The sequence below is a fragment of the Fundulus heteroclitus genome, chromosome 23, assembly GCF_011125445.2.
Source record: "Fundulus heteroclitus isolate FHET01 chromosome 23, MU-UCD_Fhet_4.1, whole genome shotgun sequence".
In the NCBI taxonomy this organism is placed as follows: Eukaryota; Metazoa; Chordata; class Actinopteri; order Cyprinodontiformes; family Fundulidae; genus Fundulus; species Fundulus heteroclitus.
The window spans coordinates 7,049,558-7,077,235 of record NC_046383.1 but is presented as its reverse complement, the minus strand read 5'-3'; the positions used below and the strand labels follow the sequence as shown (position 1 = coordinate 7,077,235).

At 41.0% G+C, this 27,678-nt stretch overlaps 1 protein-coding gene across 5 annotated transcripts in view; it reads right to left on the bottom strand.

The window, feature by feature from the left end:
* The window catches only part of dlg3 (discs, large homolog 3 (Drosophila)), a 163,183-nt gene that overhangs the window by 22,707 nt on the left and 112,798 nt on the right, over nt 1-27,678 (bottom strand). For all 5 annotated transcript variants that reach the window (XM_036127251.1, XM_036127252.1, XM_036127249.1 and 2 more), the window contains 2 exons: nt 17,244-17,400; nt 15,038-15,140 (listed from right to left, as the gene is read on the bottom strand). In XM_036127251.1, coding sequence (XP_035983144.1) covers nt 15,038-15,140; nt 17,244-17,400 — 260 coding nt within the window. The remainder of the gene's footprint in view (nt 1-15,037; nt 15,141-17,243; nt 17,401-27,678) is intronic.

Genomic DNA, 27,678 nt, shown 5'->3' with positions numbered 1-27,678 from the left:
ATTTTTCATCAGTATGCTAAACAGTAGCTGCATCAAATCTTTTTATTTATTGATTTTTTTAATGCAGTCATCGAACTAACACTGTAGAAAATAGCAAACTGATAATACTGTCATTAATTGGCATTCATCCTGATCACGACAAATCCAATAACTGATATAAATAAGGTTTTTTGAGGATAACGATAAAAACCGACCCGCAGTTGTACCGAATTTCTTTTAAGACTAGGCTTAATACTTTCCCTTTTAACAAAGCTTCTAGTTAGAGTGGCTCATGTTACCCTGAACTATCTCTGTAGTTATGCTGCTATAGGCTTAGGCTACTGGAGGACATCAGGGTCTATTTCTCTCACTCTGCTTAGTTCTCCTACTGTTCTCCAATTTGCATTGCTTGTCATCATTTCAGCTTTTAACTTTCTGTTCCCTCTCTTTTCTCTTCATAGAAGGTACACCTGGTCTGGTGTTCTGTTAACTGTGACATCATCCAGAGAAGACAGATCATCCACTATTACCATCTAATGTAGAACAGATTACTAGATCAATGTGCGCTTCTGTGCTTTTTGTCTCTCTTGTTGTGTCTCTGCTCTGTCTTCTCTAACCAGTCGGTCGAGGCAGATGACCGTTCATACTGAGCCTGGTTCTGCCGGAGGTTTTCCTTCCTGTTAATAGGGAGTTTTCCTCTCCACTGTCGCTTCATGCTTGCTTAGTATGAGGGATTGCTGCAAAGCCATCAACAGTGTAGACGACTGTCCACTGTGGCTCTACGCTTATTCAGGAGTGAATTCTGCTTGTCAGGACTTGATGCCATCTACTGGTTCCCTTAGGAAAATTTTAACCAATCTGTATAATCTGATTTTATTTGACTTTTGAAAGTGCCTTAAAATGACATGCATGATGAATTGGTGCTATATAAATTAAATTTAATTGAATTAATGAAGTGGCCGATGAATACGCACTACTAGATTTGTGGGAACGAGATGGGATTTTAGCTGAACTTCTAACACAAATGTCCTCTTTTAATAAAGCTGTGTAGAAGCTCTTATCAGTGTAGTATACATGTTTAAACAATATCCAGTATTTATTGCAAATCAAGAACAACTTCCTCTTCAAATACTGATAAAATATCAAGCATCCTGTGATGGAGATATTGGTAAATATTGCAATGGCAACACCACTTTTCTTTTTCTCACTCTGGTCTCAATCGTGAGCTTCCATCACTCTCCGTGCCTTTTACCGTCTAAACGTGGGTCAGGTGTGGACATTAGTGGCAGTGAGACCCTATTCCACGGGTAAAAAAGGATGTTAATGACCAACGGGTATTGATTTCAAACCGTTCTCAGCTATAGTACCGTTGCTCACACTGGTCTTGCTATAATCATGCTTTCTGTGTGTTGTTCCTAGCATAAACGTCTCCAGACGAAGTCACAAGCTGACGGCCGTTCTATCATTTTTAACGACTGTGCCGTTTTTTGATATTACAAGATCTTGTGGGACGATTTCGTGTTACAACGCCGAAGCGTTACCAGAACAACGCAAAAAAAACGATCATAATTATTCCACAGAAACCGGGGCACAGCCGACTCCTACCTTGCCGCTTAATCATTGAAAGCTGAAAAACGGTTTTAAGTAAACGGCAGCCACCTGAGATCAAAGTCCATTTTCCTAACCAGAAGTAGCCTTAAAAAAGCAAACCCTCGACTGTCTACACAAGAGGCTCGGCGGGCGTTAGACCCAGAAACACTGAGCAGGTGCAAAAACAAGTTCCAACTCACTCCCCGCTCAGACCCGACTGGGAACTCAAAGCAAACACGGATCTGGCGCAGGCCTCGCCGCAGCTCTCCACCCTCTTCTCTGCGCGAAGGGTTAACAATGCATCAGAGTGACGCCGCAAGGTGAGGTAACCAGACACGGGCTGTAACCAGGAGCAACCACCTAGCACTCCTTGAAACGGGCCTACAAACGCGGAAACAGCCATTCAGCTGAGGCCGACTGGCTTTTAGGCACAAGGGAGGAGGAGACGGAGGCACGTGGAGAGAAGAGGGTCTGCAGGACAAGACGAGGAGCGGCTGAATAAAGGGAGCACCATGAGAAGATCCTCCTCCCACAATGCCGCTGTCCTGACAGCTCGTCCTAGGAGCTCTGCCAGCGAGACAGGACAAGTGCAATCAGATGCACAGGTGGTGATTTATGCCCAAAGTGACTCATCTAAATAGTGGAAATTCAGGAGAAGCAGAGCGAGCGGTCCAATCAGTTTTAAGCCTGAGCCGAGTGCTGGGGCGCACCTTTTCTGATAATGCTGGCATCAGAATACAGGAGAATCAGGAGTTTAATAAAAAAGACAAGGAACTTCATCGTCTCCGTCTAATAAAGATGATGTGTCTCAGTAAAGGTAAAGGGTACGCCTTACCCAGGTGACAGAGGGCTACACCCAGGCAACACGGGGCCACGGGAACACATCACCTGTGTCGACCGTTTGTCTCCATGGAGGCGGCGAGCATGTGCAGCAACGGTAGTGCAAACAAATCCGCCTGCAGTGTGGAAAATAAACGGCAGCGAAGTCTCCGCTTCGCTACAGCAGCATATTTTAGCAGCGAATCAGGGTTTCGTTAGTCTTCCTCAAACCAGATGTTGGTCCTTTTTAACCTCCAGTGTCAGAGAATCTTTATCAGCCGTGTGACAAACTGTTCAGTAGGAGCTGTTTCTAAACAGCCTGTGCTGACAATGATGCCGCAAAGTTTAGGCTGGACGCAAACCTAATAATCACCAGGCCTGAGCTAAGTGACAGTTTAGTGGAGACGGTGAAAGTCTGCCTCCTTCCTGTCTCCAGCATTTACTTAGTTTTGCAGACATTAGTATGAGTAAACGGGTTAAAAATAGGGCTGTACGATTTAGCCAATAATCTAAATTGTGATAGATTTCAATCATAATTGCGATTAATTTCGACTTTTCTCTGCATTAACGACAAGCAACGAAAATGGCCTGTAGATAAAGACGTTTGTAAACAAGGACTATTTAAAACAAGAAATTAATTATCAGAATATTATTCAAGAGAATAGCTTTTAATTGAGTTGAACATCATTCCAAGTCTATGTGTTGAACAATCTAACCGGTACTTAATGCTATGGGGAGATTCCTGAAAGTTTCTGGTAAAATTATTGATTATGTAAACTCTAAAAGTAATAAAATTAGATTATCTCAGTGCTGCAACTGTCTTCCCTTCCATGTGGAGGCAAACCCACTTTAAACATATTACTGACACCTAAAGGACTCGTTTTATCCTTTCTTTGTTACATAGCCAAAAATTGCAGACCTCTGCGATTTGGAAGTTATGTTTCTTTAAATTGCGATCATATTGCAGATGCAATTAATTATCAGGCCCAAGTTAAAAATATGGCTAAAACCCTCGCAGTGGGTCTGTTCACTGTTGTGAATTTTCTTTTTTAAGAAAACACACGTAGATTTAATCAGCAATCATAAGATGCGCTTTAAGGCCATTGCCGTGTTAAGACCCATTCACTTAGGGTTTGTAGTGGCGGCTTTAGTTAGAGCATTGACTGAATTAATCGTGTTGCTTTTAGCAGACTATTCTGATTAGTGCTGGATCGCAGTTGGTTGGATTCGTGATTATGATGGGATAAACAATGCACACTGTTGGTGGGAGAACAAAATGTATTTTTAGACGCATCACAATGGGGACATGGTGGATTCTGAATCGACTGACCGATGTTAAAACAACCCTTTTAAAGCTAATTGATAACCCAAATTTGAGACAATGAAGAACTCTGAAGAGCGCAAACTTCTTGGGGAGCATGTTTCCACACAGCGTCGGATTAGAAAACAAAATCAGCGTCCCATCCGTCAGCACCAACCAGAAGAAAACCAGGCAAGACCTGGGCAACCAGTGCGAAAGATCTGCAACCGGTGGACACATTGGAGCTAGCATACAACGCCTTGTCTCAGAAGTTTTCCCTTACTCAGCATTTCCCTCTACAGCCTTACACAAGGCCACCATGAAATCCTGGAGGCACTAAAGAAAGGCCCGCATGGACCTCCACTGTCACGGACACCTGCGTCACCATAACGTTGCATTTTGATCGCAGATTAGTGGCAGCTAGCATCTTGTTCGCTGCACACAGGAGCAACGATGAGAGCATTGCAGTCAGAACAGTTGCTTTTTAGCAATTCAAGCCGGTTTTACAAAACGGGACACCAGCCAGCCGTCGGGTGAAGAGGAGGAAAGTCTGACTTCTTTACAGAAAGGAATGTACCGTTAGAGACATCGGTGCAAACATGAATGAGCTATAAAACAATGTAGCTAGTTTTAGTGACTGTCAGTGTCTCCAACATGGCTGTTGTCGTTGGAATGGGCAACTTCACGCTTTGGGTTTGTTAAACCCAAAGCGTGAAGTTTGCTTAAGTTTGCTTAAGTTACTCAGTTCAGCTAAAGTGTTTTGTTGTTTAAGTAAAATGTTCTTATTAACTTATTATGTTGTTCATCTATCATCTATACCCGCTTGTCCACCATTAGACGGAGTACAATGGGTCAGAACTCATTTTCAGTGAAAGTCTCTCCTGACTGGAATAAAAATGTGAACATATAATTCGCTAGCCTCGTGAGACCATCCTGATCTCGCGAGCTTTCAAGGTTTCACTCGCAGATGAGTCTGGCTACTTTCCGTTAAAGAAAATTTGGAGCCGTTCACCAAACGAACGTCCAATCAGCGTTGGCTTTGAGGCGGGTTGAGGTGTGACGCAACGAGAAGCGTGACAGTTCAGTCTAAAGAACGTGGCGGCTTCAGCCGATGAAACTAGCGTTAGCGTGGCTATCGAGCAAGTTTTATCGGAATTACAGAGTATTTCTTTGCTGAGCTAACGAGCCTTTACCTGCAGCAGTAAGAGTAGCTTGGCTTGGGGTTGTGTTTTCGTCGCTCTGTTACGAGCGACGACGAAGCATGTTGACGAGTACGTCATATGCTTCGTTGATCTGATTGGTTTATTTGGCCCGTCTATCACCAACATGGGCCAATCAGCTAACCAGTATTTTCGCCCCTTCTCAAAATTACTTCAACGGAAGGTTTCCAGATGGATATGCGGAGCAAATCCATCTGGCGGAGTCAGGTTAATAATTCGCAGTTCCTGGATTTTCAATTCCACCAATCATCGGATCCTTATGTCTGATTTGCACTTTCATGTGATGTATGATTTGCTCCAATTGAGTTATAAGGATTTTTTTTATTGTTTTTCTGATTTTTTTTTAATTCAACAAATGTATTCAGAGTTAAACATTTTGTGATGGATGTATCTTGCTGATTTTTATGTATTATCTTTATATTCATTGTACTTTAACAGGTGAGAACTAGCCCTCGTGACTAATGTTGCATCTTCTGTAATGTGCATTGTCCGTTTTGAAAAATAAACGCCAACCAGCAAGAAGGTCCTGGGTTCGATCCCTGGGGTCTTTCTGTATGGATTGTAGGTGTTCTCTCTGTGCATGTGTGGGTTTTCACCGGGTACTCCGGCTTCCTGTCACAGTCCAAAACTATGACTGCACTTATGTGTGTGTGTTTAGTTGTTTGTCCTGTGTGTCTCTGTGTCCCCTGCCTCTCACCCAGTGACAGCACCAGCTGAACCGGGACCCGACATGCATAAGAGGGGATGGAAAATTGACGGCTGGATGGAAAATACTTTGCTTTGTGCCTGATTGTGGCCTGAGTTCCTATCACAACTTTAATATTGCAAATTTATATTTTTCAATAAACTTTATGTGGGCAAATTAAGTTAAATGCAAACTGTGCATGCCTCCTCTCACTTGGACAAGCATAAATAGATGTAAAAGATCAGACAAACTCCTGGAAAAACACATTGTTTTGACAACAGTTTTTGAAAGGAAGTCCTTCACGCTAATCAAAAACACAAACTACGGTATAATTTTGTTGAGTGACACATTTCAGACCGATACCCAGTCCTACATAAATGATTAAACACCATGGAAGTGCTGCAGATGTGGGTGTCTACAATTATGACACTGAAATCCAGGTTCCTTATATCAATTAAAACTCCAGAGCTAGTCTGTATTTTTAGGAGTGACCCACAGGAAAAAAAAAAAAAAAAAAAAGTAAGACAGCTAATAGAAACTGGGACTAGTCTGAATCTCACTCCCACTGTGCGCCCTCATTAGTTGTACGCCTTTTTTTATGTTATTTTTTTGGTGGACGGAGGACGGCTTCCCGTTTGATCCGGTTACGCAACAAGAGGGGATAGTCAAGCTAGTGCAAGCTAACACCCTATGGAATAGTGCATTGCAGACGGTGCGTGTACAACGTAGCTTAAATGTGTTTACAAAAGGTCTTAAATACACAGCGTTGGCTGTTTAATGAGGGCTGACACATTTCCTCCAGACTCCTCCTCCCATTTACAACATCCAAGGACTTAGAGTAATTGCATTCTTTCGTGACGCGGCATAGTGGTGTGCATATATACATACGCAACCCTGCTTTTTTTTTCTTTTTTAAATAAGATTTAAGGACCTGATGACGATCCTCTGACACCCGGGCTGGCCTCCTGCTGGAGCCTGTGTACTGAACCGTGGTCCCGCTCAGAGCTGGCCTTCGATCAAAAGGTCCGTGGATGCCCAGTCTCTGAGGAAAACTCTCCAGGCAGTCTGCCTGCCATAAACTAGCACTCATCTCCCACTCCCCCCCCTTTATCCCACTACAGCTCATTGGGGGGTTTCTTTTGCTCCAAACTCAAGTGAACAACATGTCACACACCGCCTTTAAGATGCCAGCAGAATTGCTGGGCACAGATCACCAGAGGGGATGCAGGAAGTCAATCATTTGCCAGCATTTGGCATGTTGGTCCAGAGTAGTTAATGACTGTACACTAGCAGATAAGTCCTTCACTGAGTAACAAAGGGGGCACAGAGCTGACAGCGCGACCGTTTGGCGTGGAAGACAAAGCCCCCCTTTAACTAACCGCATAATTATTCAAGATTCTGCCCGAATGATCCGGCAAACAAGACGGCACGATCCAAGGCCGAGTGTGACCATTTTGTCATCTGCGTTTTGAGCCCTAGAAATCAGTGGCGATTCTAGACCAAATTTACCAGGGGGGCCAAGGTGGGGCTAGTGTTTTTTTCACAGGGGCACAGAACAAAAAAAATGAAACAATAAAATGGCAATATTTGACTGTGTAATAATATAAATGAGCCACTTGTGGCTCTGGAACTGCAGGTTTTAGACCCCTGATCAAGCAGATGAAAACTTTGCCCCCAGCTCAATACGGCTACACTGCAAAAAGGGAACACAAAGTAAGTAAAAAAATTTAAAGTTTGTGTATTTTCCCTTGATTTGAGCAGGTAAATAAGACTATTTGCCAATGGAACAAGATTTTTGCACTTAAAATCGTCATCTTATTTTAAGTGCAGCATATCTAATTATCTTATTTCAGGGGTAAAAACACTCATTCCATTGGCAAATAGTCTTGTTTAGCTATTCAAATCAAGGAGAAATACACTCGTTTCAAGAAAATTGTGTTTACTTTAAGTTCCCTTTTTGCAATGTATAAAGCTAAATGTGAAACATCTTAATTTTTAAATTCTTCTTGGAGGAAAACTGTATAGGTAAAAAATTAAATTGGTCAAAGTGACCAATCAGTTATGGTTTCTTTGCCATTGCAAATAATTAGAAGAAGTGTATTTCATGTTATGTCTTTAGTACAGAGGCCATAACAGGGGCCAGGACCATTTCTACTGGGGCATGGGCCCCTGTTGGCCCCTGTCTAGAAATAAAACCCAAACGACACTCCTGTCCATTTTAATCTCAGTCAGTGGGTCTTTAGCTCACCCAGGTCCTGTTTCACGTCACTTTCAGTGCAATATCTGACATCTGAGGCTTTGTGTTTTTATAGAAAAGTTACGGAGAGAGAGAGAGAGCATGCTACAACTTCTGCCCCTTTGCATTCCTGACATAGTCTGAGTCTGGGAGCTCCAGCCAAGATGTAAAGCTCACAATATCCTCTGCAGCGTTGTCCCCGCGACATGCTTGGACACACTTGACAAAACAACAAGTGGGAAAGTGCTCAATGTGCCCGGACAGCTGCACTGCAGAGCAGAGCAGAGCTGAGCTGGTGGAGCCATTTTGTTGGATAAACCTGGAGAAGAAAAAAACAAAAGGCCTGGACAACTCCTGTAATTTTATTCAGTCAGCGGGAACACTGCTGGAGCAGTGCCATGAAGTAACGTCGTCAAAAGTGGAGTTTACAGCTCACAGGTGAGGTCATATCAGCTAGCTGACAAACACACACCTGTCTGACCACACCTGATCCCCCACCACACACAAACACACCTAAAAAGGTTAAAGTTACACAAGAACAACTTGAATGGCTTCTGCTGCTGATAACTGCAACACGACTCCACATCATCCGGGTTTAACAAATCGCTTTTCAAACCAGCAGATAATCCAAATGGGTCATAAAGGAGTCCAGGTGATATCTGAAGTATGGGTGAGGCTGTCAAATAGCAGCTTAGCCTTCACTTCAACGCTTCCTCTCTCTATATATCTCTCTGTGTTTCTGTCTCTAAAATAAAGCTCGTATAACTTTGAAACATACGCGTATCCGTCCACTTATCTAGGTTTAAAAACTACAGGTTAGTGTGGAACGTCCTCTCTGTACGGGAACAGGTAAAACGAGCATTTCCACTCACGGCGCTTGTTCCTGGTCTAAACAGCTCGGTTGTTCTCGGCACCGTGGGCTCACCTCGGTCCAGACAAAAGTGTGGGGTTATTGTTCCGCTGAGGCAGCCGGGGGCTTCTCTATCCAGCCATCGGGGACTTCATGCGGCTTCGGCTCTGCTGCTGCTGCTGCTGCTGTTGTATCCGAGCCCATCCCCCATCCGCACCGCCGGGGAGACACCGATAAAGTTTGCCGCTTCCCACCTTCTGCCGTGAGCGCATTCAAAGCTTTTTTTCCCCCCCGGTAACCGAGAGCCCGGTCAGAGTCCGCTTCCCATCGCGGCGCGGGTTCGAGTCCACAGACGGCGGCCTCTCGTCGGGGGCTCGGAGTTTTGAACGGAGGCGGACGGGAGGTATTATTTTACCCGCCTTGGATCTGGATCAACCCTCCAGTCTGCTAATACGGGAGCCCGCCCCTGAACCTGAATACTCCTCTCCAGCCGACCTATCCGTAACACCGCCCATGCTAGCCGGCCCTAGCGGCACCGCGGGGACACCTGACCGCACGGCCGAAGACCACCGAACCCACCCAGGACCACAGCTCCATTAGTTTGGCTAGCCTTTAAAAGGCGTATCTCTAAAAAAATAACTAAAACTAAAGAAGCTAGGGTACGTTTTCATTGCTAGGTGGGAGGCATGCCAGAGTAGGTCCTACAATTCCCACAATGCAACGAGGCAGTGACGGTTTTCACACATGCTCTGGCTTCGAAAGTGATTAAAAATAAATTATTTTCAAAAAGGTACTACATTTAAAACAAGTAATGTGTGTAAACTAGATTAAATAAAACAACAAATTAGCACAAAAAAACAGCGGTGCGACCAGGGGGAGGAGGTTTGGTCCTGGCCAAACCCCTTGCTAATGACACTGCCTTAACACAGTTTACACTAAAAAGACGGATCTAAAAATAAGTAAAATGTTCTTAAAGTTAGTGTATTTGTCCTTGATTTGAGCGGGTAAATAAGATGATCTGCCAATGGAACAAGATTTTTTCACTTAAAATAGGAACAACTCATCTCCATCATCTTATTTCAAGTGCAGGATGTCTAGTTATCTTATATTAGGGGTCAAAATACTCATTCCATTGGCAAATAATCTTATTTACCTGCTCAAATCAAGGACAAATACACTAACTTTAAGAACATTTTACCTATTTTTAGATCAGTTTTTGCAGTGTAATCTCACTGTTGTACATTTTTTTCTTGCATTCATTTAAAAGAGGAAAGGATGAACTTCCACAGTTGCAATATATTATTTATTATTACTACTATGCTTTCTTTTGTGTCCTTTACAGTTCCCCTAAAATAATACAGAATGAACAGATAACATACACTATATTGCTAGGGTACAATATAAGGTTAATTCACCCTTTTGCAGCTAAATCAGCTTCAACTCTTCTAGGAAGGCTGCCAACAAGGTTTTGGAGTGTTTATGGGAGGCTTTGACCATTCTTCCCATAGGGGCATTTGTGAGGTCATACACTGATGTTGGGCAAGATGGTCTGGCTAATAAATGGCTTTTAAGTTGACAAAACCTAGTTTTAATGGCACTGCCTTTAAAACGTGTACCGTGTGTCACTAAATGAAATCAAACAAGCAATTAGCACAAAAAACAGGGCAGTCACTAAGTGGGGAGAAGGGTTAGGGAGGGAGCAGCCTGCTCAAACAGGCAGTGGCATCAGTAAGGGGTTTGGGCAGGAGCAACCTCAATATATTTTACGCTCACTCTTGTACAATTTCTTTCCTTGCACAAATTTAAAGAGAAAAGGATAAACTTCCACAGCGGCAACATTTATTTATTATTACCACAGTTTAGATATTTGTGTCACAAAATTACAACAGTTACAGTTTTCTTTTTAATAAAAGGACGCTACATAAAAAAGAATGCTCTAACATCTCAGCCTGATTTATTTATTTTTGCTTTATTTTCATTGGGACATCTGCTCAGTAGAATAAATACATTTTTAACTAACCTAATCTTGGATGTCTGTCCTTAGTAGTGCTTTTACTTACATGAAAAAAAAAAACAATTCCACAAAGCTTAAAATGCAAACACAAAACAGTAAAAACAGATGACTGGTCCAGACGCAATAATAACTAAACAAAGAGTTCAGTTTTATTTTTACAGGTAAGGTGATCTACTTATGGATCCCTCCTACAGAGGAGGCTGTTTGTCCCAGCTAACAACTCCCACCAAACGCTTTACAAGTCACTAAACCAGCAACTCTAAAAGGAGCCTTACCATGTAAACGTTGAAAAGTGAGCGTGAGGTTGAGAATTTTAATGACATTTTCAAGATTCATCATAATTGGTTTCCTAAGACCATGACAGTGATGTAATCTAATACGTTTCATATTCAAGATCTTGATCGTCTGATTTTACATCCTCAGTGATATAACGTAGTTCAAATGAGGAAAAATTAATGCATGAACAATATTTGGAGCATGAAATGGTAAACATACTCTAATTAGTCTTAAGGAAGACAGGTTTGCTCTTGCAACTATTTAATATCTTGACATGTTTGTCAAACTCTAAATGAGAATCCAAAATGACATCAAGATATTTAACTTTTAATTTTGATATACATTTCATATAAAAAAGAACATCTAAACTTTAGAGTTTTTAAATTATGAATTTATTAATTAAAACCTGTCCATATGTTTTAAAAAATCCCCTTAAACCTATTACCTATTTGTTCCACTTTTGCTGTCAACAACCAGCATTAAGAGTTTATTTATTACTGGCAATAAGTCCATTTTGGAGAAATTTCGACCCACTATTCTTTGCCTAATTGTTTAAATTCAACCCTAATGGAGAGTTATGAAGCATGAACGACCTGTGAAGAAAGGTGAGCATCAGTGAGATGATTTCTGTTTTCATTAATAATAATTATCTTCTGCTCAGACCCAGAGCGGCTGTCTGTGGGATTCAAACTTGCAGCCTACCCTGGACGACAGCGCTGTGCTCTAACCAGTAGATCACCCACTTAATTTTACAGAATAAAGCTGCTCCTCTCACTTCAACTTCAACTCAACAACGACACGATAGTTTGAGCTGCTGGAGTGTGAAACTAGTCATAGTGTTGGACATAAAACATTTAAACTGTGCAGAAATTACTGAGTAATCCTTCAGCTTCTGTGTGCTGCTGATATACCGTTTATTATTAAGAATTTCTAACTTTTTTTTTTATTTTTCTGGCTTGTTGGCAGGTTGCTGTGTGAAGCCAGCAGCAAACGTGCTCAGCTTTACAGCAACAAGGACAGCCATAGAAACTGTGTTTGCCATTAAACAGCATCTGCCCCTGCAGCATCTCCTACAGGTGCAGAAAGGCTGAAAAAGCGCTCTCTGTAGCATGCAGTGTTGTCATTTCCCCCATCAAGCTGCAGTTTGATCTCATTCAGGCAGCTCATTAAATCGTGCTGAAACCAAACCTCACCCAGAACGTTTCATCCCGCACCTCTGTTGTCTCCTCACGCAGCTCAAAACATCTGATAGCCACTTTAACCTCACTTGGCCTTTGTTTTGTTTTTTTGGGACATGTGACCCTTTGTATAATAATCATGTGTCACTTGTAAACTCACCGTATGTTTATGAGTACACAGGCGGAGGATGGAGCTGGGCAAGAACTTTAACCAATGCATTTGTGCACATACGTTAGTCTTGCATGGTTGTTTCTCAGGGGTTGCCCAAACTAAACTGGATTTTTGGTTTGTTATTTCATCCCAGTAATGAACATTTTATCATAGTTTTAAAGTGTAATGCAAACAGGGTCAGGACAAAACCAGCAAGACACTCACAACTGTGTAGTTGTCACCACAGTACAGAGACCGCCCTGATCAAGGTGTTTAATGACATCCATATAAATACAGACTGTGGAAGAACCACCGTGCTGGTACTATTGGACCTTAGTGCAGCATTTGATACTGTCGATCACTCCATTCTGTTAGAACGCCTGGAGAACTGGGTCGGCCTCTCTGGTACAGCACTCAACTGGTTTAAATCCTACTTAAAGGACAGGGACTTTTTTGTATCAGTAGGTAACTTTACATCAGAGATGACAAAAATCCCATTTGGGGTTCCCCAAGGGTCCATTCTGGGTCCCCTCCTCTTCAATATCTACATGCTCCCTCTAGCCCAGATAATAAAAAATAACAACATCAGCTACCATAACTATGCAGACGACACACAGCTCTACATCACCATGTCACCAGGTGACTATGGACCAGTTCAGGCACTGAGTAAATGCCTAGAAGAAATCAATACGTGGATGTGCCAAAATTTTCTCCAATTGAATAAAAACAAAACTGAAGTAATAATATTTGGACCAATAGAGGAGAGATCAAAAGTTAGCACACAGCTTCAGTCGCTTCAGCTAAAAACCACTAATCAGGCCCGAAACCTGGGTGTAGTGATGGACTCAGACCTGAACCTTCAAAAGCATCTAAAGACAGTTACAAGGTCGGCTTTCTATCACTTGAAGAACATTTCTAGGATTAAAGGACTGATGTCTCAGCAGGATCTGGAAAAACTAATCCATGCGTTTATTTTTAGTCGAATTGATTACTGCAACGGTGTTTTTACAGGTCTGCCTAAAAAGTGGATCAGACAGCTGCAGCTGATCCAGAACGCTGCTGCCCGCGTCCTCACTAAGACTAAGAAAGTAGAGCACATAACCCCAGTTCTAAAGTCCTTACACTGGCTCCCTATATCTCAGAGAATAGACTTTAAAATACTTCTGTTAGTCTATAAATCCTTAAATGGCTTAGCTCCTAAATACATCACAGACTTGTTATCAGCGTATAAACCATCCAGACCATTAAGGTCTTCTGACTCCAGCCTGCTCTGCATACCTAGAACCAGAACTAAACACGGAGAAGCTGCATTTAGTTCCTATGCTCCAATTATCTGGAACAAACTTCCAGAAAACTGTAAAAGTGCGGAAAGCCTGAGTTCTTTTAAATCAAGATTAAAAACACATTTGTTTAAAATTGCCTTCAACTGTCCTAGTTAACTGAATCACCAGTTTTTTGTTCTATTTTCTTTCTATATTTTATTCCTACTTGCTCTTATTCTGTTTTATTTTGCTATATTTTAATCATGTAAAGCACTTTGCATTGTCTTTGTACTGAATTGTGCTATATAAATAAATTTGCCTTGCCTTGCCTTGCCTTGCCTAATAAAAGCATATAAGGGGAATTAGCGTGCTGTGTCGTGCAAAACAAAGACAGATTTTTAAGAACGGTGAAAAACACCAAAAACGAGCAAATATTTCAACTCAACATCTAATTCTTTAAATATCATTTTGTTTTGTTTTTCTTTTTTTGTGATCCTACACTGGAAGAAAAAAATAACTTTGCTTCATCTCAGGTAAAACAGTATTGAATAATTGCTGCTCTGAACAGCTGACGGTAAGCCCGGCTACGTTTACTGCTGCAACTGCATATCTTGTTAATGTGACTGCAAGCGTTCAGACATTTTGAAAGGCGATATTTATAGTTTACGTGGGCCAACCTGGTCACATTTCCGTCTCGGAGAAGCCCTGATAAAGTGCTATTTGACACCTACAGCCTCAGTTACCACTGGTTCCTGGGACAGCAGTAGATGCTCAATAAGAACTTCACCAACATAAAGGATGGCTAACCGGGGCTGTTGTTCCACGTACTAAAGGGAATCAGACCAGTTTTTATACTTCTGCTTTCTAAGTGCTACAGCTTTCAAAATCGAGGCTACAGTTATTCTAATGACTAACGTTATATATCAAGTACCATTTTTTTTTTTGCGATGTTCATTAAATATAAAATAAACACCTAGCTGACTCACATGGTAGCTGGCAGCAGAGTGGACCTCAGACAAAGTGAGAAACCAGTAGATTGCATTCAAATGTTCAATTTTCTTTCAAAATTATAACATTTGCCTATATTAACATGATGGAATGACAAGTAGCTCTTTTATCAGCAAATTTTGCTAATAAAACAAAAGACTGCAACTGATTTTCTTTAAATCGTGGCTAATCTCTATGGGTTATTAAAACAGATTAATTTTAAATCAGCTGCAAATTTAATAGACAATTTCCAGCACTAATGAGTCTAATATGTTGACATTGCACACTGTGAAAATTGTTTTACAAGTGAAATTATAACAAGCACTTAATGAGGACTCAAGCGACGATCAGTAGGGCTGGAAAGCTGTCCAGACTAGGACTCATTTTGAAAAACTAATAGCTACTGATGCTTTACAGCCATTTTTACCACTAGGAGACATTTTTTGTGATATGACATATTAATACACAAAGGAAGGCTGTAATTGCCTACCTTCAGGCCTGTACTGAGCAATGATGGTGACAGTCTGTCCAGCTCTCTTCAGGGCCGCAGCCGCCTGCTCATGAGTGGCGTTCCTAAGGTTCACTCCATTCACCTGCAGAGAAAGCAGAACATCTTAGAAATAAACATTACTCAAAAGGGTTTCAGGGTAAAATATTTGTTTAGTTTTTGATCTGTAAAGATATACATTCTCAGCTTTATGGAGCATAAGATACAATGACTTGGAAAAGTCACATCTTCACATTTTTCATGTTACATCCACAAATGGAAGTTTATTTTATTGGGGTTTATGTTAAAGATCAACTCAAACATAATTGATAATTGTGGTTTGAAATGAAAATGTTAGATTTTTTTTAAAAAAACTTATGAGGCGTACATTTAGCTTCAGCCCCTTTTATTCTGTTGCCACTAAATAATGACCAGAATGCAGCAGTTCTGCGAAGTCCTCTTTGAAGACCAAAGAACCAAGCAGACAGGACAGCGAGAAAGTTGTGGAGGTGTTTGAAGTAAGATTAAGTAAGAAACAATATCCAAAAGGTTTAAGTGTCCCAGAGCACAATTTGAGGCATCATCCTAAAATGAAAAGAGCATCGCACATCTACCAAACCTACCCAGTCATGGCCGCCCATCTAAACTGTAGAGGTATAACAATACATCGAGCCACATCGATATATTGATTAAATTATTAATGATCCATTTACAACAATGCAAAATGAAAACATCGATCCATTTCAACATTTTTAAGATGTACTTTTATTTTGAAATGCACAAGGCATGAGACTAAAGTGAATAGGGGATCTATCATTATTATTTTAAAACTAGAAGAATGTTTTTGATTTAAATGCCTGCTTAGAAATAAAATGGTAAAATCATATTTGTTTTTTTGTGAGTTAATTTCAATGTAAAAAAAATAGATGGGCAAATGATATTGCATCCATTTTTGGAAAATATCTTATCGTCATCCAAACAAATCAATATCATATCGTGTCGTGATAAAGCTGGGGATTTACACCCCTACTAAACTGATAGGTCAGACAAGGAGAATAATAATCAGATCAGTGGGCAAGAGATCCCTGGTAACACTGGAGGAGCTGCAGAGATCCACAGCTCAGGTGGGAGAACATGTCCACAGAATAACTATTACTTGTGTACTCCAACGACCTGAACTTTACCAGAATAAGAAAAAGCCATAAGAGTTGTTGTCCTACATGTAAAACGCTGTGTGGAAGAAAACTGCAAATCACAAACAGATTGGTGTTGGTTATATTATGCTGTGGGGATGGTTCTCTCCAGCAGGCAAATGGAAGCTGCTAAGAGGCGATGAGAAAGACCTTTTTGGGGCTCCAGAAGGCTTGATGCTGGGGTGGAGGTTTGCCTTCCAGCAGGACAACAAGCCTAAACATACAGCCCTTAGATCAAAGCATGTTCATGTGTTAGACTGGCCTAGTCAAAGTCCATAAACTAAACCGAATCCAACAATTTGTGACAAGTTTTGAAAATAAATTTTCACAGATGCTTTCCATCTACTATGGCTGAGCAGGAGCTATTTTTGCAAAGAAGAAAAAAAAAATTGTTCTCTAGATGTGCCAACCTGGTGGAGACATACCTAGTCACATATTTAATTTACCTTTGGGATTAATAAAGTATTTTTTAATTGATCTGAATAGCTATAAGACCTGCAGATGTGACTGCATCAAAAAGTTCTCCAAAGTATTGCCTCAGGGAGCTGAATGAAATTATTTGTAAAAACTCTTCCAAACCATGTATAATTTTTCTTCCATTTTGCTCTACTGTGTGTCGTTACATCATATGAATCCCCCCAAAAAAGACAGTAGTTATAATTTGACCAGATAAGTTATTATTTCCTTCATGTAGGTATCTTTAGACTAAATGTCTGAATTAGTAAATATTATACATAATGCACTGCAAGCAGAACAGAAGCAAAAAGAGGCATATTTTTAAGCATCGCTGGATTTTGTGCAGAGAGCAGCTTGGCTCTCAGAGTTGTTATGGATTTAATGTCTTGCTCAAGGACATATCTGCGTGGGCAGGTGTTTGCAGGCTTTCTGAACGCTAGGCCACCTTTAATTCTATCATCATTATTCTGACAGCGGGAGCTGGCAGAAACTCTCCCTCCCTCCTGCTTGTTACAGTTGTGCATGAGGCCAGACAGGAAGCTTGAAGTTAAAATACTGACCGATAGGATACGGTCACCCCGCCGCAGCTCGCCGCTCAGGTCAGCCGGCCCACCAGCCAAGATGAAGGAGACAAAAATCCCCTCTCCATCCTCCCCGCCGACGATGTTGAAGCCCAGTCCGGTGGAGCCCTTGTGCAACACCACCTTCCTCGGCTCCCTGCCAAAGAGAAGGAGACGGCGTGAGGGTGAAGGGCAGGACACAGAGTAAATATACAGGAGATACCACAGGAGATCGATACATGGAGGGTGTTCTCAGACAACAGCCATCTTTGCTTTGTCTGTGTATGATACCAAAATGTTGAGTACACTCATTACAGGATCTGCGAGCAGCAGCGCTGCAGATCTCTCATTGCGGATCCTTTGTTTATATTTAAAATACTTTAAAAAGAACATTGAAATGATTTAGGTGGAGGGCACCACGCACTGGTAAAAGGCACCCATGCATTGGTCATTTTGCTACAGAGGCATGCAAAAGTTTGGGTGTCCAAAGATTATGCAAGAGGAGTGCCCACAAACCAGGCAGTAGATCCTTTCTACCCCCAAACACCTTTGACACTTTTTTGATTTCTTACAAAAAGAATGACGTGTGCAGACATAAATGTTTGGACAGATTTTACAACTTGAATACAGCTGAAAAGAGATCTTTACATTCATTGTTTGAAAAGACAAACTTTTGCTTCCTAACTGACATTAAATCAGACTACATTCTTCCTGTTTTAGCTCTGGAGCATTACCAAAATAACCTTTATTTGCCAAAATAGTGAGAAAACTCCTTCATTTTGTTTTAATTTAAGAAGATTAGATGCACTAAGGTTACCATGCCTTTTAAAAAGCTAGGGAAAGTGCAGTTGATGAAGTCCTTTGAGTTAAACGGTTGTACTTTAAGGCGACACCTCAAACCCACTGATTTCCTTGTATGACCTCTGGGAGAAGTGTAGAAATGAGCCAAGATATCAGAAAGAGAAAGACAGTTGTGGGCCTTCATAAAAATCAGGTCAATGCCTGGTTTAAATTTATTAAGGTTACAGTTCAACAAGTTCTGGTCTGCATCTGCTAAGATGGTGGCTGAAGCTGGTGAGAAATCACTATTATCCACAGGAAACGAGTCCAGAACCAACCGAGGCTGAAAGGCCACTCAGAGAGGAAGAAGCCACTACTCCAAACTAATGCACAGAAAAGGCAGATTATAGTTTGTAGATGGACTCAGGGACAAACAACCAACTTTTTTAAGACACATCGTGTGATCCGATGGAACTAAAATTTAAATATATGAAATACCAATGAAATGTATGTAAATACTAGAATTTGAGAAAAGTTAAAAATATCTCTTGAGATATCTTTCATCGTTCTGGTGCGTCGCTATTAGAAATAGTTTTAGTAATCCTAAATTCCCCAAAAACAGAAAAGATTTAGTCAAATTTAATGTCAGATAGAGAGAAAAAGTGTTTATGTTTTTTATACAGTTATATGTAAATATCTAGTTTCAGCTGTAGTGATAATATGGAGAAGCCAGTTTGAAAACTTTCCTAAAAGCTTTTTTTTTTTTTCCAGTCGGATATTCCTCCAACATGTGAGCCAATCAGACAACAAAGAGAAATCAAGTTGAGGCTTGGAGATCCAGGAAAACCTTTGACTGCAGAAGATTATCGGGAAGATTTATCAGCCACTGTGCTGCAGCATACCCTTCCACTTTGCATCACTGTTTGCTCAAATAGGAGTCACCAGAAGTCGAACATTCCTGACGACAGCAGAGTTTGGTAAAACTTTTGCTACATGCTAATTCAGAGAGGGGAGAAAAAAAGCAAAATAGGGCGACTTGTAAAAAGGGAACAAGACTTTCAACACGTGAAAGTGGTTTCAGCGCTCCTGCTGGTGCTGCAGGCGGTTCTTAACTGGTTCATGGCCAGAGAACCAGTTTGGTGCCTCTTCATTGCATCATTCTACATTTTGATCATTTCTCTATTGTTCAGAATATCTGTTCAGGGAGGCTACACAAATCACTGTATTTGTTGCTTTAACCCCGTAAATACAGTTTAAGCAGCAGTTCCTGCACTGGCCTAATATCACTATAGAACAGGCAATAATAATAAGAAAAAAAACTGCATTATCTGACTTTATGTAAGTGTAGAAGTTCAGTCTTGTCTTTCAAAAGTAAAATGAACTCTGCCAAAAACTTTAGACTGTAGTTTTACACATAAAGCTGCCAACATTTCCTCTGAACACAGCCAAAGGTTGGTGCAAAGACCAATTTTACAGCGCTAGAGACGATGCGTTGGCTCTAGAAACAGACAAATGCTCAGAGAAATCAGCTCTTCACCATAATGGGTCGATTTAAAAATTAATCAACACTGACTGGCGACTGGCCGGTCAGAAACTAAAACAAAAACCTTTAAACAACCAGTGACCAGACCATACTTAAGGGCTACCAGGATGTGATGACAACAACACTCCTCAGTGTGGAGGCTGTGACTGTGTGAAGACTCACAGTTTGCTGTTTCTTTAATCGGTGAAGTATTTCTACATATTTTTCAGATTAAAACTCTGAATTTTCCAGATTCTTTGGGCCAATTATAATATTATCATACAAAAGTTTCATGAAAACCAACAGCATATTTTTTTTATAATAACCAATGGACACAAAATTGAAAACAGAAGAAGCCAATCAGGTAATAACCTTTTATGTGTTACCTGTTTTCCTAAAGATTAACTTTGTTCGACAAAAACATAGAGTTCAACTGAATTTAGATTTTTCAGTCACCTGTGGGATTTATGTCCATGAATTGTTGAAACAACTATCTCCTTAGTTTTAAGCATGGTACTCATGATGTTTTAGTGAATGTTTGTTGTCCTTAATTATGCTTACACCCCTTTAAAAGAAACGGTTTTACATTCTGGGCATGCTAGCACCACCTACACAGTCAAAAACAGAAAAATCTGTGCTTCATGCAGCACTGCAATTCATTTTTGATCATCTTTTTTTAATGAACGACAGGGTGATGAGTCTAGTTATAGCAATCTTTAAAAATCTGTATTTACTGAGTTTTGTCTAATTTAAAGACTGTTTAACTGGAATCAGAGGAATCAGAGAGCTTTAAGAGACTTTTTAAAAGGAAACTGTATTTTCTATGACAAGTTGAGACATCTCTCCGGATCATCCAGACTGCGAGGGAGCAACAGAGAGCAGGACTTAAAGCAGGAAGAAACACAGCGCAGCAACATTGCATGCCTTTTTCCTTTCAAGCTGTCCGCCTCTGACTGTATTTAAGCATGCTGGATTTGAAATGTTGGGAGCCTTTTGGAAACCCAAGGAGTTATGGTTAATATAAAGATTTACTAAGAAATATGTACTGAGGCTGCAGTTTTAGGAGTGCTCGCTTTGCTAACCCTGTTAATTTAAGATCGTAAAGACAGTTGAAAATATAAATTCCTTTTTAGCTTTAATTTAAAATAACAGAAAACAGACATCAAAGTCACCTTTTCTCCTTATATATAGATAATAATGTCTGCTCATGGCAAGAATGCTGTACTTTTTTATGCTATCTCCTTATTTAATAGTTCTAAAAGGTCTTAAAACACACCTCTTTTCTTTGGCTTTTGACACCACGTAGAGCGTTGATTTTATGTATATACATGCATATTCTTATTCTGAGCGGGCAGCGCTTTTACTTATTATTATTTATTTTATCCCTTTGTGCTGCACTTTGGAAACCTTGTGTTTGTTTAAACCGTGCTATATAAATAAAGTGGATCGGATTGGATTAAAATTGACAGGCTAAAAAAAAAAAATCAAAACTAAATTAAAGTAAAGTAAATAAAATAAGCAGGACAGACAGAATGAACAGACATCAAAAATTAGCACAAAAATTTCTGATCAATGCATCTATACACAGCACTGGTGACAAACCATTGGTTCAGTACCGTTACTGGTTCTGGTACCAGTTTGGGGGGGAGGGGGGGAATATCCATTTGCAAAGAAGTGTTGCCAAAAATTAGAAGTGACGTAAACAATAGTAATAATAATAAAGAGCAGGTAGCCTAATTTGCTGAAAGGAGGCGAAAACATGTTTTTCAAAATTACTCTACTACTGTATGATACTGGCTAAAGAAAGTGTTAGCGGTACTTGAGGCTAACTATGCAATGTTTTTATGTTTCGATTCAAGTATTAGAAAGTCATTTTAAAGTATTCCTTTCTATTACATCCGGTTTGACCTTATTGGCGATTTGCAGTATTTTCGACGGGTTACACTTTTCACTCTACATCAGCAGTAGCACGACTAAGTTCAAATAGCTGTTATCTACGGGTACCAGCACTTTCTGCTTATGCGTGGAAATATACACATGCGTACGCACACAAACATGCAGTCGAATCAGCGCACGACAACAGGCCACAACCCAAAGCTCTCCTTTAGCCTCTATGACTCATCCTCCAGCAGGCTGCCTCAGCTTTAAGATGCTGGAGAGGCCGAGCCACCGCTTCAGTACAGCAGCATTACACTTTGCACACATGCAAATCCACGCTCTAGGAAGTCTAACAGTTCTCTCTCACACACACTTTCAATAAAAACATGTTAACATTCACCACCGTGCACAGAGACGCACACAATTTCCTCTCAACAAAAAAAAAAAGACAACGCGTCTCCCATTAGTGGTCTTCCCAGCCTGCGGTCTACAGGAACAACTCCATCTCGTTCCCTAATGGCTGCACTCAGACTTGCAGTTTAGACAGTTTTTCCTGTCGAACAGCAGTCGAGGAAACGGTCCAGACTCTCAGATTTATCTTAACTGTGACTGACTGGGAAGAAGAAGAAGAAGAAGAAGAAAAAAAAAAAAAGAAGCTTAAATAGCTGCACAAGGAGAGTGGCGAATATAACAATATAAGTGTGCCTACCACAAAGAGACAAGTAAGATGTGTTAAGCATACAGGAAAAACGTGTAAGATGATTGATTTATAGCCTGCTATAGCTGCTCGGGGACTCACTAAAACAACTATATGCATGATCGTGTTTGATGCTGGTCTTAATGTCTTCCCTTTTTTATATATCCGTTAAAAAAAAAACTGCTATCAAATATGGTAAAACAGCCGACTTGCCTTCGGTTAACTCGGACTTAAAATAACCCCCGCTTTCCAATCTGAGCTTTTCATCTCATCTTCAGCGGCACGCAGGTCTCCATGGTTACCTTGGGATCCATATCCGGTGCGTGCTTCTGAAAGCGCATTTCCCCACCGTGTGTACAGGCAGCTTCTTCGCCAGCGACACGGAGGACGAGATGTTCACAGCGAACATGGTGGTGGTGGCCCCGGCTCGGACCCCTCTTTGACTCTGACCCTCCACAGAGAGGAGGAGGTCTGCACTTTTAGCAAGCTCCTTTTTTTTTTTTCAGGGCCTCCTTCTCCCTATCTCATCCTCGTGTGCTGTGATGAGAAACAGCTCCGCTTTGGGCCGTGGCGAGGCACCGTGTTTAACCCCACCGCTGCCATGCCAGCAGGGTTTTCTTGTGTTCTTTTGGATTCCAACCCCGATTTCATCTCCTATCGAGCGGTGCCGTCTCCATATCTCTGCTATGATGTGGCGGCGGCGGCTTCAGCCCCCAGCAGAACGGGCAGACCAGCATTCCTGTCCGTCAGCTCGCCTCTCCAGACACTAAAGGCAGATAGATTCCCAGGAGCTTCTCGATAATTTGCAGAGGTTTAAACAGGCTGAGGTGTCTGCGGATGACCTCTAGTCATTCCCTAGCCTTTGATTTGCTGATCTTATAGTCGATCACTTGGCTGCTGCGGTCAGCAAACCTAGGTTTCCCCAACAGGAAGATAACATTCAGACTACTGTGGAAAATTTCAGCAGATAAGGCCATCTTATCTGAAGAAGAATGCATGTGTTTCTGTTTGTCCCGTTTGTGAGTTCTTAATAGGAAATGCCAGCGAATTCTTCCTGTTTTGAATGCAGCAATAAAGCTTCCACTCTGTATCAAAAGACCTGCTTCCCCTCCCCACCCCTCTGCCTTTTTATCCACTCCAGGAATGTAAACGGTTAGAGAGCGGCAGCACTCCTTTCTCTCGGCTGAGCCGTCTTTATAATTCAGAGCCTGCCTCCTCCTCCCTCTGTGCTGGTTGGCTGAAGCCGTCGCTGCTCAGTCCTGAAGGCTGTGAATGGATATCTGGGCAGCAGGGTCCTGCAGGTCGCGCTACTCTGGACACAGCACAGTAATTGGCTCTGCTTGGCTGATTAATGGCGGACACTGCAGACGGACGCCATTTTCAGACTCTTTATCTCTCCCTTCCTCAAACAGATGACGTTTATACTGTACTGTCTGTGCTTCACGGATTTAATTTCCCCGTCTGATTTTTCTTTTCTTCTAACTTGACAGTGACACATCTGTTCGCTAGCAAGGTGGAAACTCAAAGATTACGTCAGAGGACAATGACTAACGCCTGTAACGTGGATCCGTTTTAATCGCTTTTATTTTAACCTACTTTTTGCGCTTTTGCTGCGTATGAATGTGCAAAGCAGACGTGCAGGCCTCTCTGTTGAGTGAATTCTGGCACTCACTAGTTAGAGGGTTTTGTGTTTGCGAGAAAAGGGGAAGTTACTGATTAGCTCACCTAATGAGGCATTGCAGTTAAACTGCTGTGCAAAGGGTCTGTGCATTCATAGCAGCTTGCAAAAGTATTCACGCTGGATAGCACACAAAATCCTAATAAAACACAATAAAGGTTAAGGTTGTAACCCACAGCGTTAAGATTAAGAAAAAAAAAAGATACATTATTGTTAACATTTTTACTGTTACACATCTGTAAAGTATGCTTTGCATTTGTATTCTACCACCTTTACTCTGATACCTATAAATATAATCCAGTGCAACCAATTGCCATCTGAAGTCACCTAATTAGTACAACGAGTCCATCTATGTGTAACTACCCTGTGAAGGCCTTATTTTATTTATTTATTTATTTATTTATTTGACAGGGACAGTACAATTAAACATTGCAACCAAACAGGTGGCCGATGTCCAAGTACATAAGGCTTGTAGCCATGGGCTAATTTGCAGCCTTTGTCCCTGGTTAGGCTTTTAAAAGGTGTAAGCATTAAGGGGGAGGGAGGTTAGTAAGGACACACAAATGCATAAAAAGCAAGAGAAGTTAAAACAAACAATACAGTAAAAGCCAGTTTAGTGCTCACACTTTTGATTGTCTTTGAGCCATTAGAGGTTTGAGTGGGAACTTTATTGAACAAACAGCGTCTAGAAAACCAGGAAACCCAGCAGACAGGACAGGGATAGAGCTGTTGAGAGGTTTCAAGCAAGATTAGGTTCTAAAATAATTTTTATTCTTCAAACCATTGAATGTGTCATGGAGCACTGCAACTACTCTGCCACAACTGGAGACCTACTGAAAAATGCTAACTCTGGTGGAGCTGCAGAGATCCACAGCTCAGGTGGGAGAACGTGTTTGAGAGGACAAGTTTCAGCCATGCACTTTATGTATCTGGGCCTTATGGAAGTCTTTTGTTGAATGAAAACCACATGAAGTGCTGTTTGCAGCTTGCCAGTAGCTCCATACCCACGATGAAGAAGAAGGTAAATTGGTTGGGTGAGACCAAAGTTTAACTTTTTGACCTATGCACAATTATCCCCACAGCAAAACAATGTCATGCTGTGGGGATAATTTTCTTCATCAAGGAAAGGGAGGGTCATCCGAGATTATAATAACACGGATAGAGCTAAATACAGAAATATTTCTGAGGGGAAAAAACTTTTTAGAGGCTTTTTTAGAGACTGATGACTGAGACAGATGTTCACCTTCCAGTGGGACGACGACTCTAAATATATCACCAGGTCTATCGACGGTTTAGTTCACAGCATAATTTGTGTCTGACTGGCCAAGTAAAAGACTGAGAACTAAATCCAATTGAGGATCTGTGGCAAAACTGATGTTCACAGATGTTCCCTGTCCATTCTGAAAAAGAATGGGCAAAAATTTAGAGAAATACTTAAAAAGACTTACCGGTTTGATAGCATTCAAGGGTTGTTCTAAAAAGTATTGTTCCAGGGGCGATGAATACAAATGCAGACCACGGTTTTCAGATTTTTATTTGTAAAATAAATATTGAGTCTAGGGCTACCGTGATGCAAAAAAATCTAACTCAAAACCAATACAAAGAAAAATACTTGATGCCATTTTCAATACTGCAACAATTTTTTTTTAAAGGCACGGGATTCTTTACAGTTAAGAGCAAAAAATATTAATTACAATACACTGAAATTTTAACTTCCCTAATTAGAGAAAAAACAATATGTAGAAAGTATGAAAAACAGATGATTTAAATGTCACTTCCCTGTTTGACTAATCAGTGGACAACACTTAGTATACTATAGGAGCTATTACCCTTTAAAGAAGTATGCACCTTTGATTCAGCCACATAATTATTTTATTGTATTATAAATACATCTATTTGCATGTCAATTTGCTGTTGACACAAATATTACTACTGAGGGACGAATAAATGATCATTCTATATTAAAATAAATTGTGGTTCAAAACAAACATGGGTTTCTTGCATACATTTTTTTTTTAAAGTGTAAACAAGGATCTGGTTAATGCAAATGTAATTAGCAGCAGGCCTCTACAATTTCTTGCTTTCTGGGAATATTGCTTAATATCTTCTTTAGTGGTCAACTAGCAGCAAGGTAGGTTGCTACAGGTTTCTTCTTTTTGCTCCAACTACCATCTTCAGTCTGGCTCCAACACAACCTGTGCTATTATTAGCCACATTAGCCTCAAATAGCTTTAAAACTAAACGGAGGGGGGCGCACTGGTTTGTTTTGTAGCTACACTACTTGTTAAAATTTTCCTGCGGTGATTTGTTACCTGCATTGGAACAGATTGTTGCATGATTAAAAGGGAGCAGTGCACGGTTCAGAACACCCCGGGAAGCGCATGGTGCAGGAGAGCTGTCAGTTAAGCTAATTTTTAAACATATAGTGTTAGTTTATGTCGTCAGGGAGGTTAACTAAGTCACAGTTGCAGAAACGGGAGCTTTCCCAAGCTTTTTAAGTTGCTCTCAGTCATCAGTGTCATACTGTTAGCTTGTAGCGTTAGCGCACCTAGCATGTCGGATCTCTCTACATTTTGCTTTTTTTTCCCCATGTCATTCTTCCTCATAGGGAAAGTATCTCTGAACAACACTTTGAGTTTGCCTTGGCGACTAGCATATGTTCTTTTCTGGTTTAGTTTAAAACTTTCAGCAGCAGATTATTGCTTTGGTCAGGTGAGTGGCTTCAGGGAACGGAGTGGCTGAGTTTCTCCTTTATTGCAGCACTGCTGCCAGAAGAAGTTTGACAATGTGGACAAATGTGAACAAGCTGGTTTGTACTGATTTAGAGGCAAATCATTTTTAAATCCTTGATTATATCGAAAGATGAATTAACCCTAGCCCTAGTTGAGTCACTTCACAATTACGTAGCATTTTGTCTTGCTCTATGTCATTAAATCCCAGCAAAATACATGGAAATTGGTGGTTTAAACTTGACAAAATATAAAATAGTTGAATCAGTATGAATGCCTTTGCAAGGCACTGCAAATTACTTAGACTTAACTATCCTAAAAAAATAAATCTCCAACCAGTAAAATAAGCTGTAAATCATGTTGCACAATGTAATCTACATGAGAGTAGATCCTATTTTTCCCATGTGTGACTTATCGCTGCTTCCCCTTGGTGCAGAGCTTGATGCACATGGTTGTTTTAGTGTAATAGAAAAAGGTTTGTCCTTTTGTAAGACCCAGTTCCTTTTATTATAATTCAGGTTTTGTTTGCGAGTTGTCTGTGTCACAGACCGAACAAAAGCCTCTAACCGATGGCGCTGCATGATGGATGAGAGTCTAAGCATCCGAAATATTTGCTCAGGACTGTATACAGAATCTGCTGTGACACTTAATAGCACTTGCAGAGGGGGGCTGCTTGTTTAGCGATAGTGTGCATTGCACTCAGATGCATGTTCACACCAAACATGCATTTTAAACACAGGGGTTTATCTTTTATCAGCTCCAATGTGGTCAGAAACCGGAAAGGGGCTAATATCAGATGGAGAAAGACCGCTTTACTTCTATGGAAGAAGGCCAATATAACCCCGGTAGTTTGAGCCAGTGGCTAGCAGAAATGCATTCTGCCCGTTAGTCTCATACAGCATAGATGCTCATCTGCTGTGACTTCCTGTCAGACGTGACGTCCTCTGAGACGTTTGCTGTTTTTTTTTTTTCCTGATCTGACCAGAGGTGTGCGGACGGCTCTGTGCCCCTTATTTACGAGGTGTGTGCTGCGCAGGGTGTATACCCCAGCAAGGCATCTCCCTCTGTCATAACTGCACACCGCGCTCATCTGCATGTTTGTCCGTTTGTCAGCATGCTATGAGCAAATGTCTCTGTGTACAGTACGCATG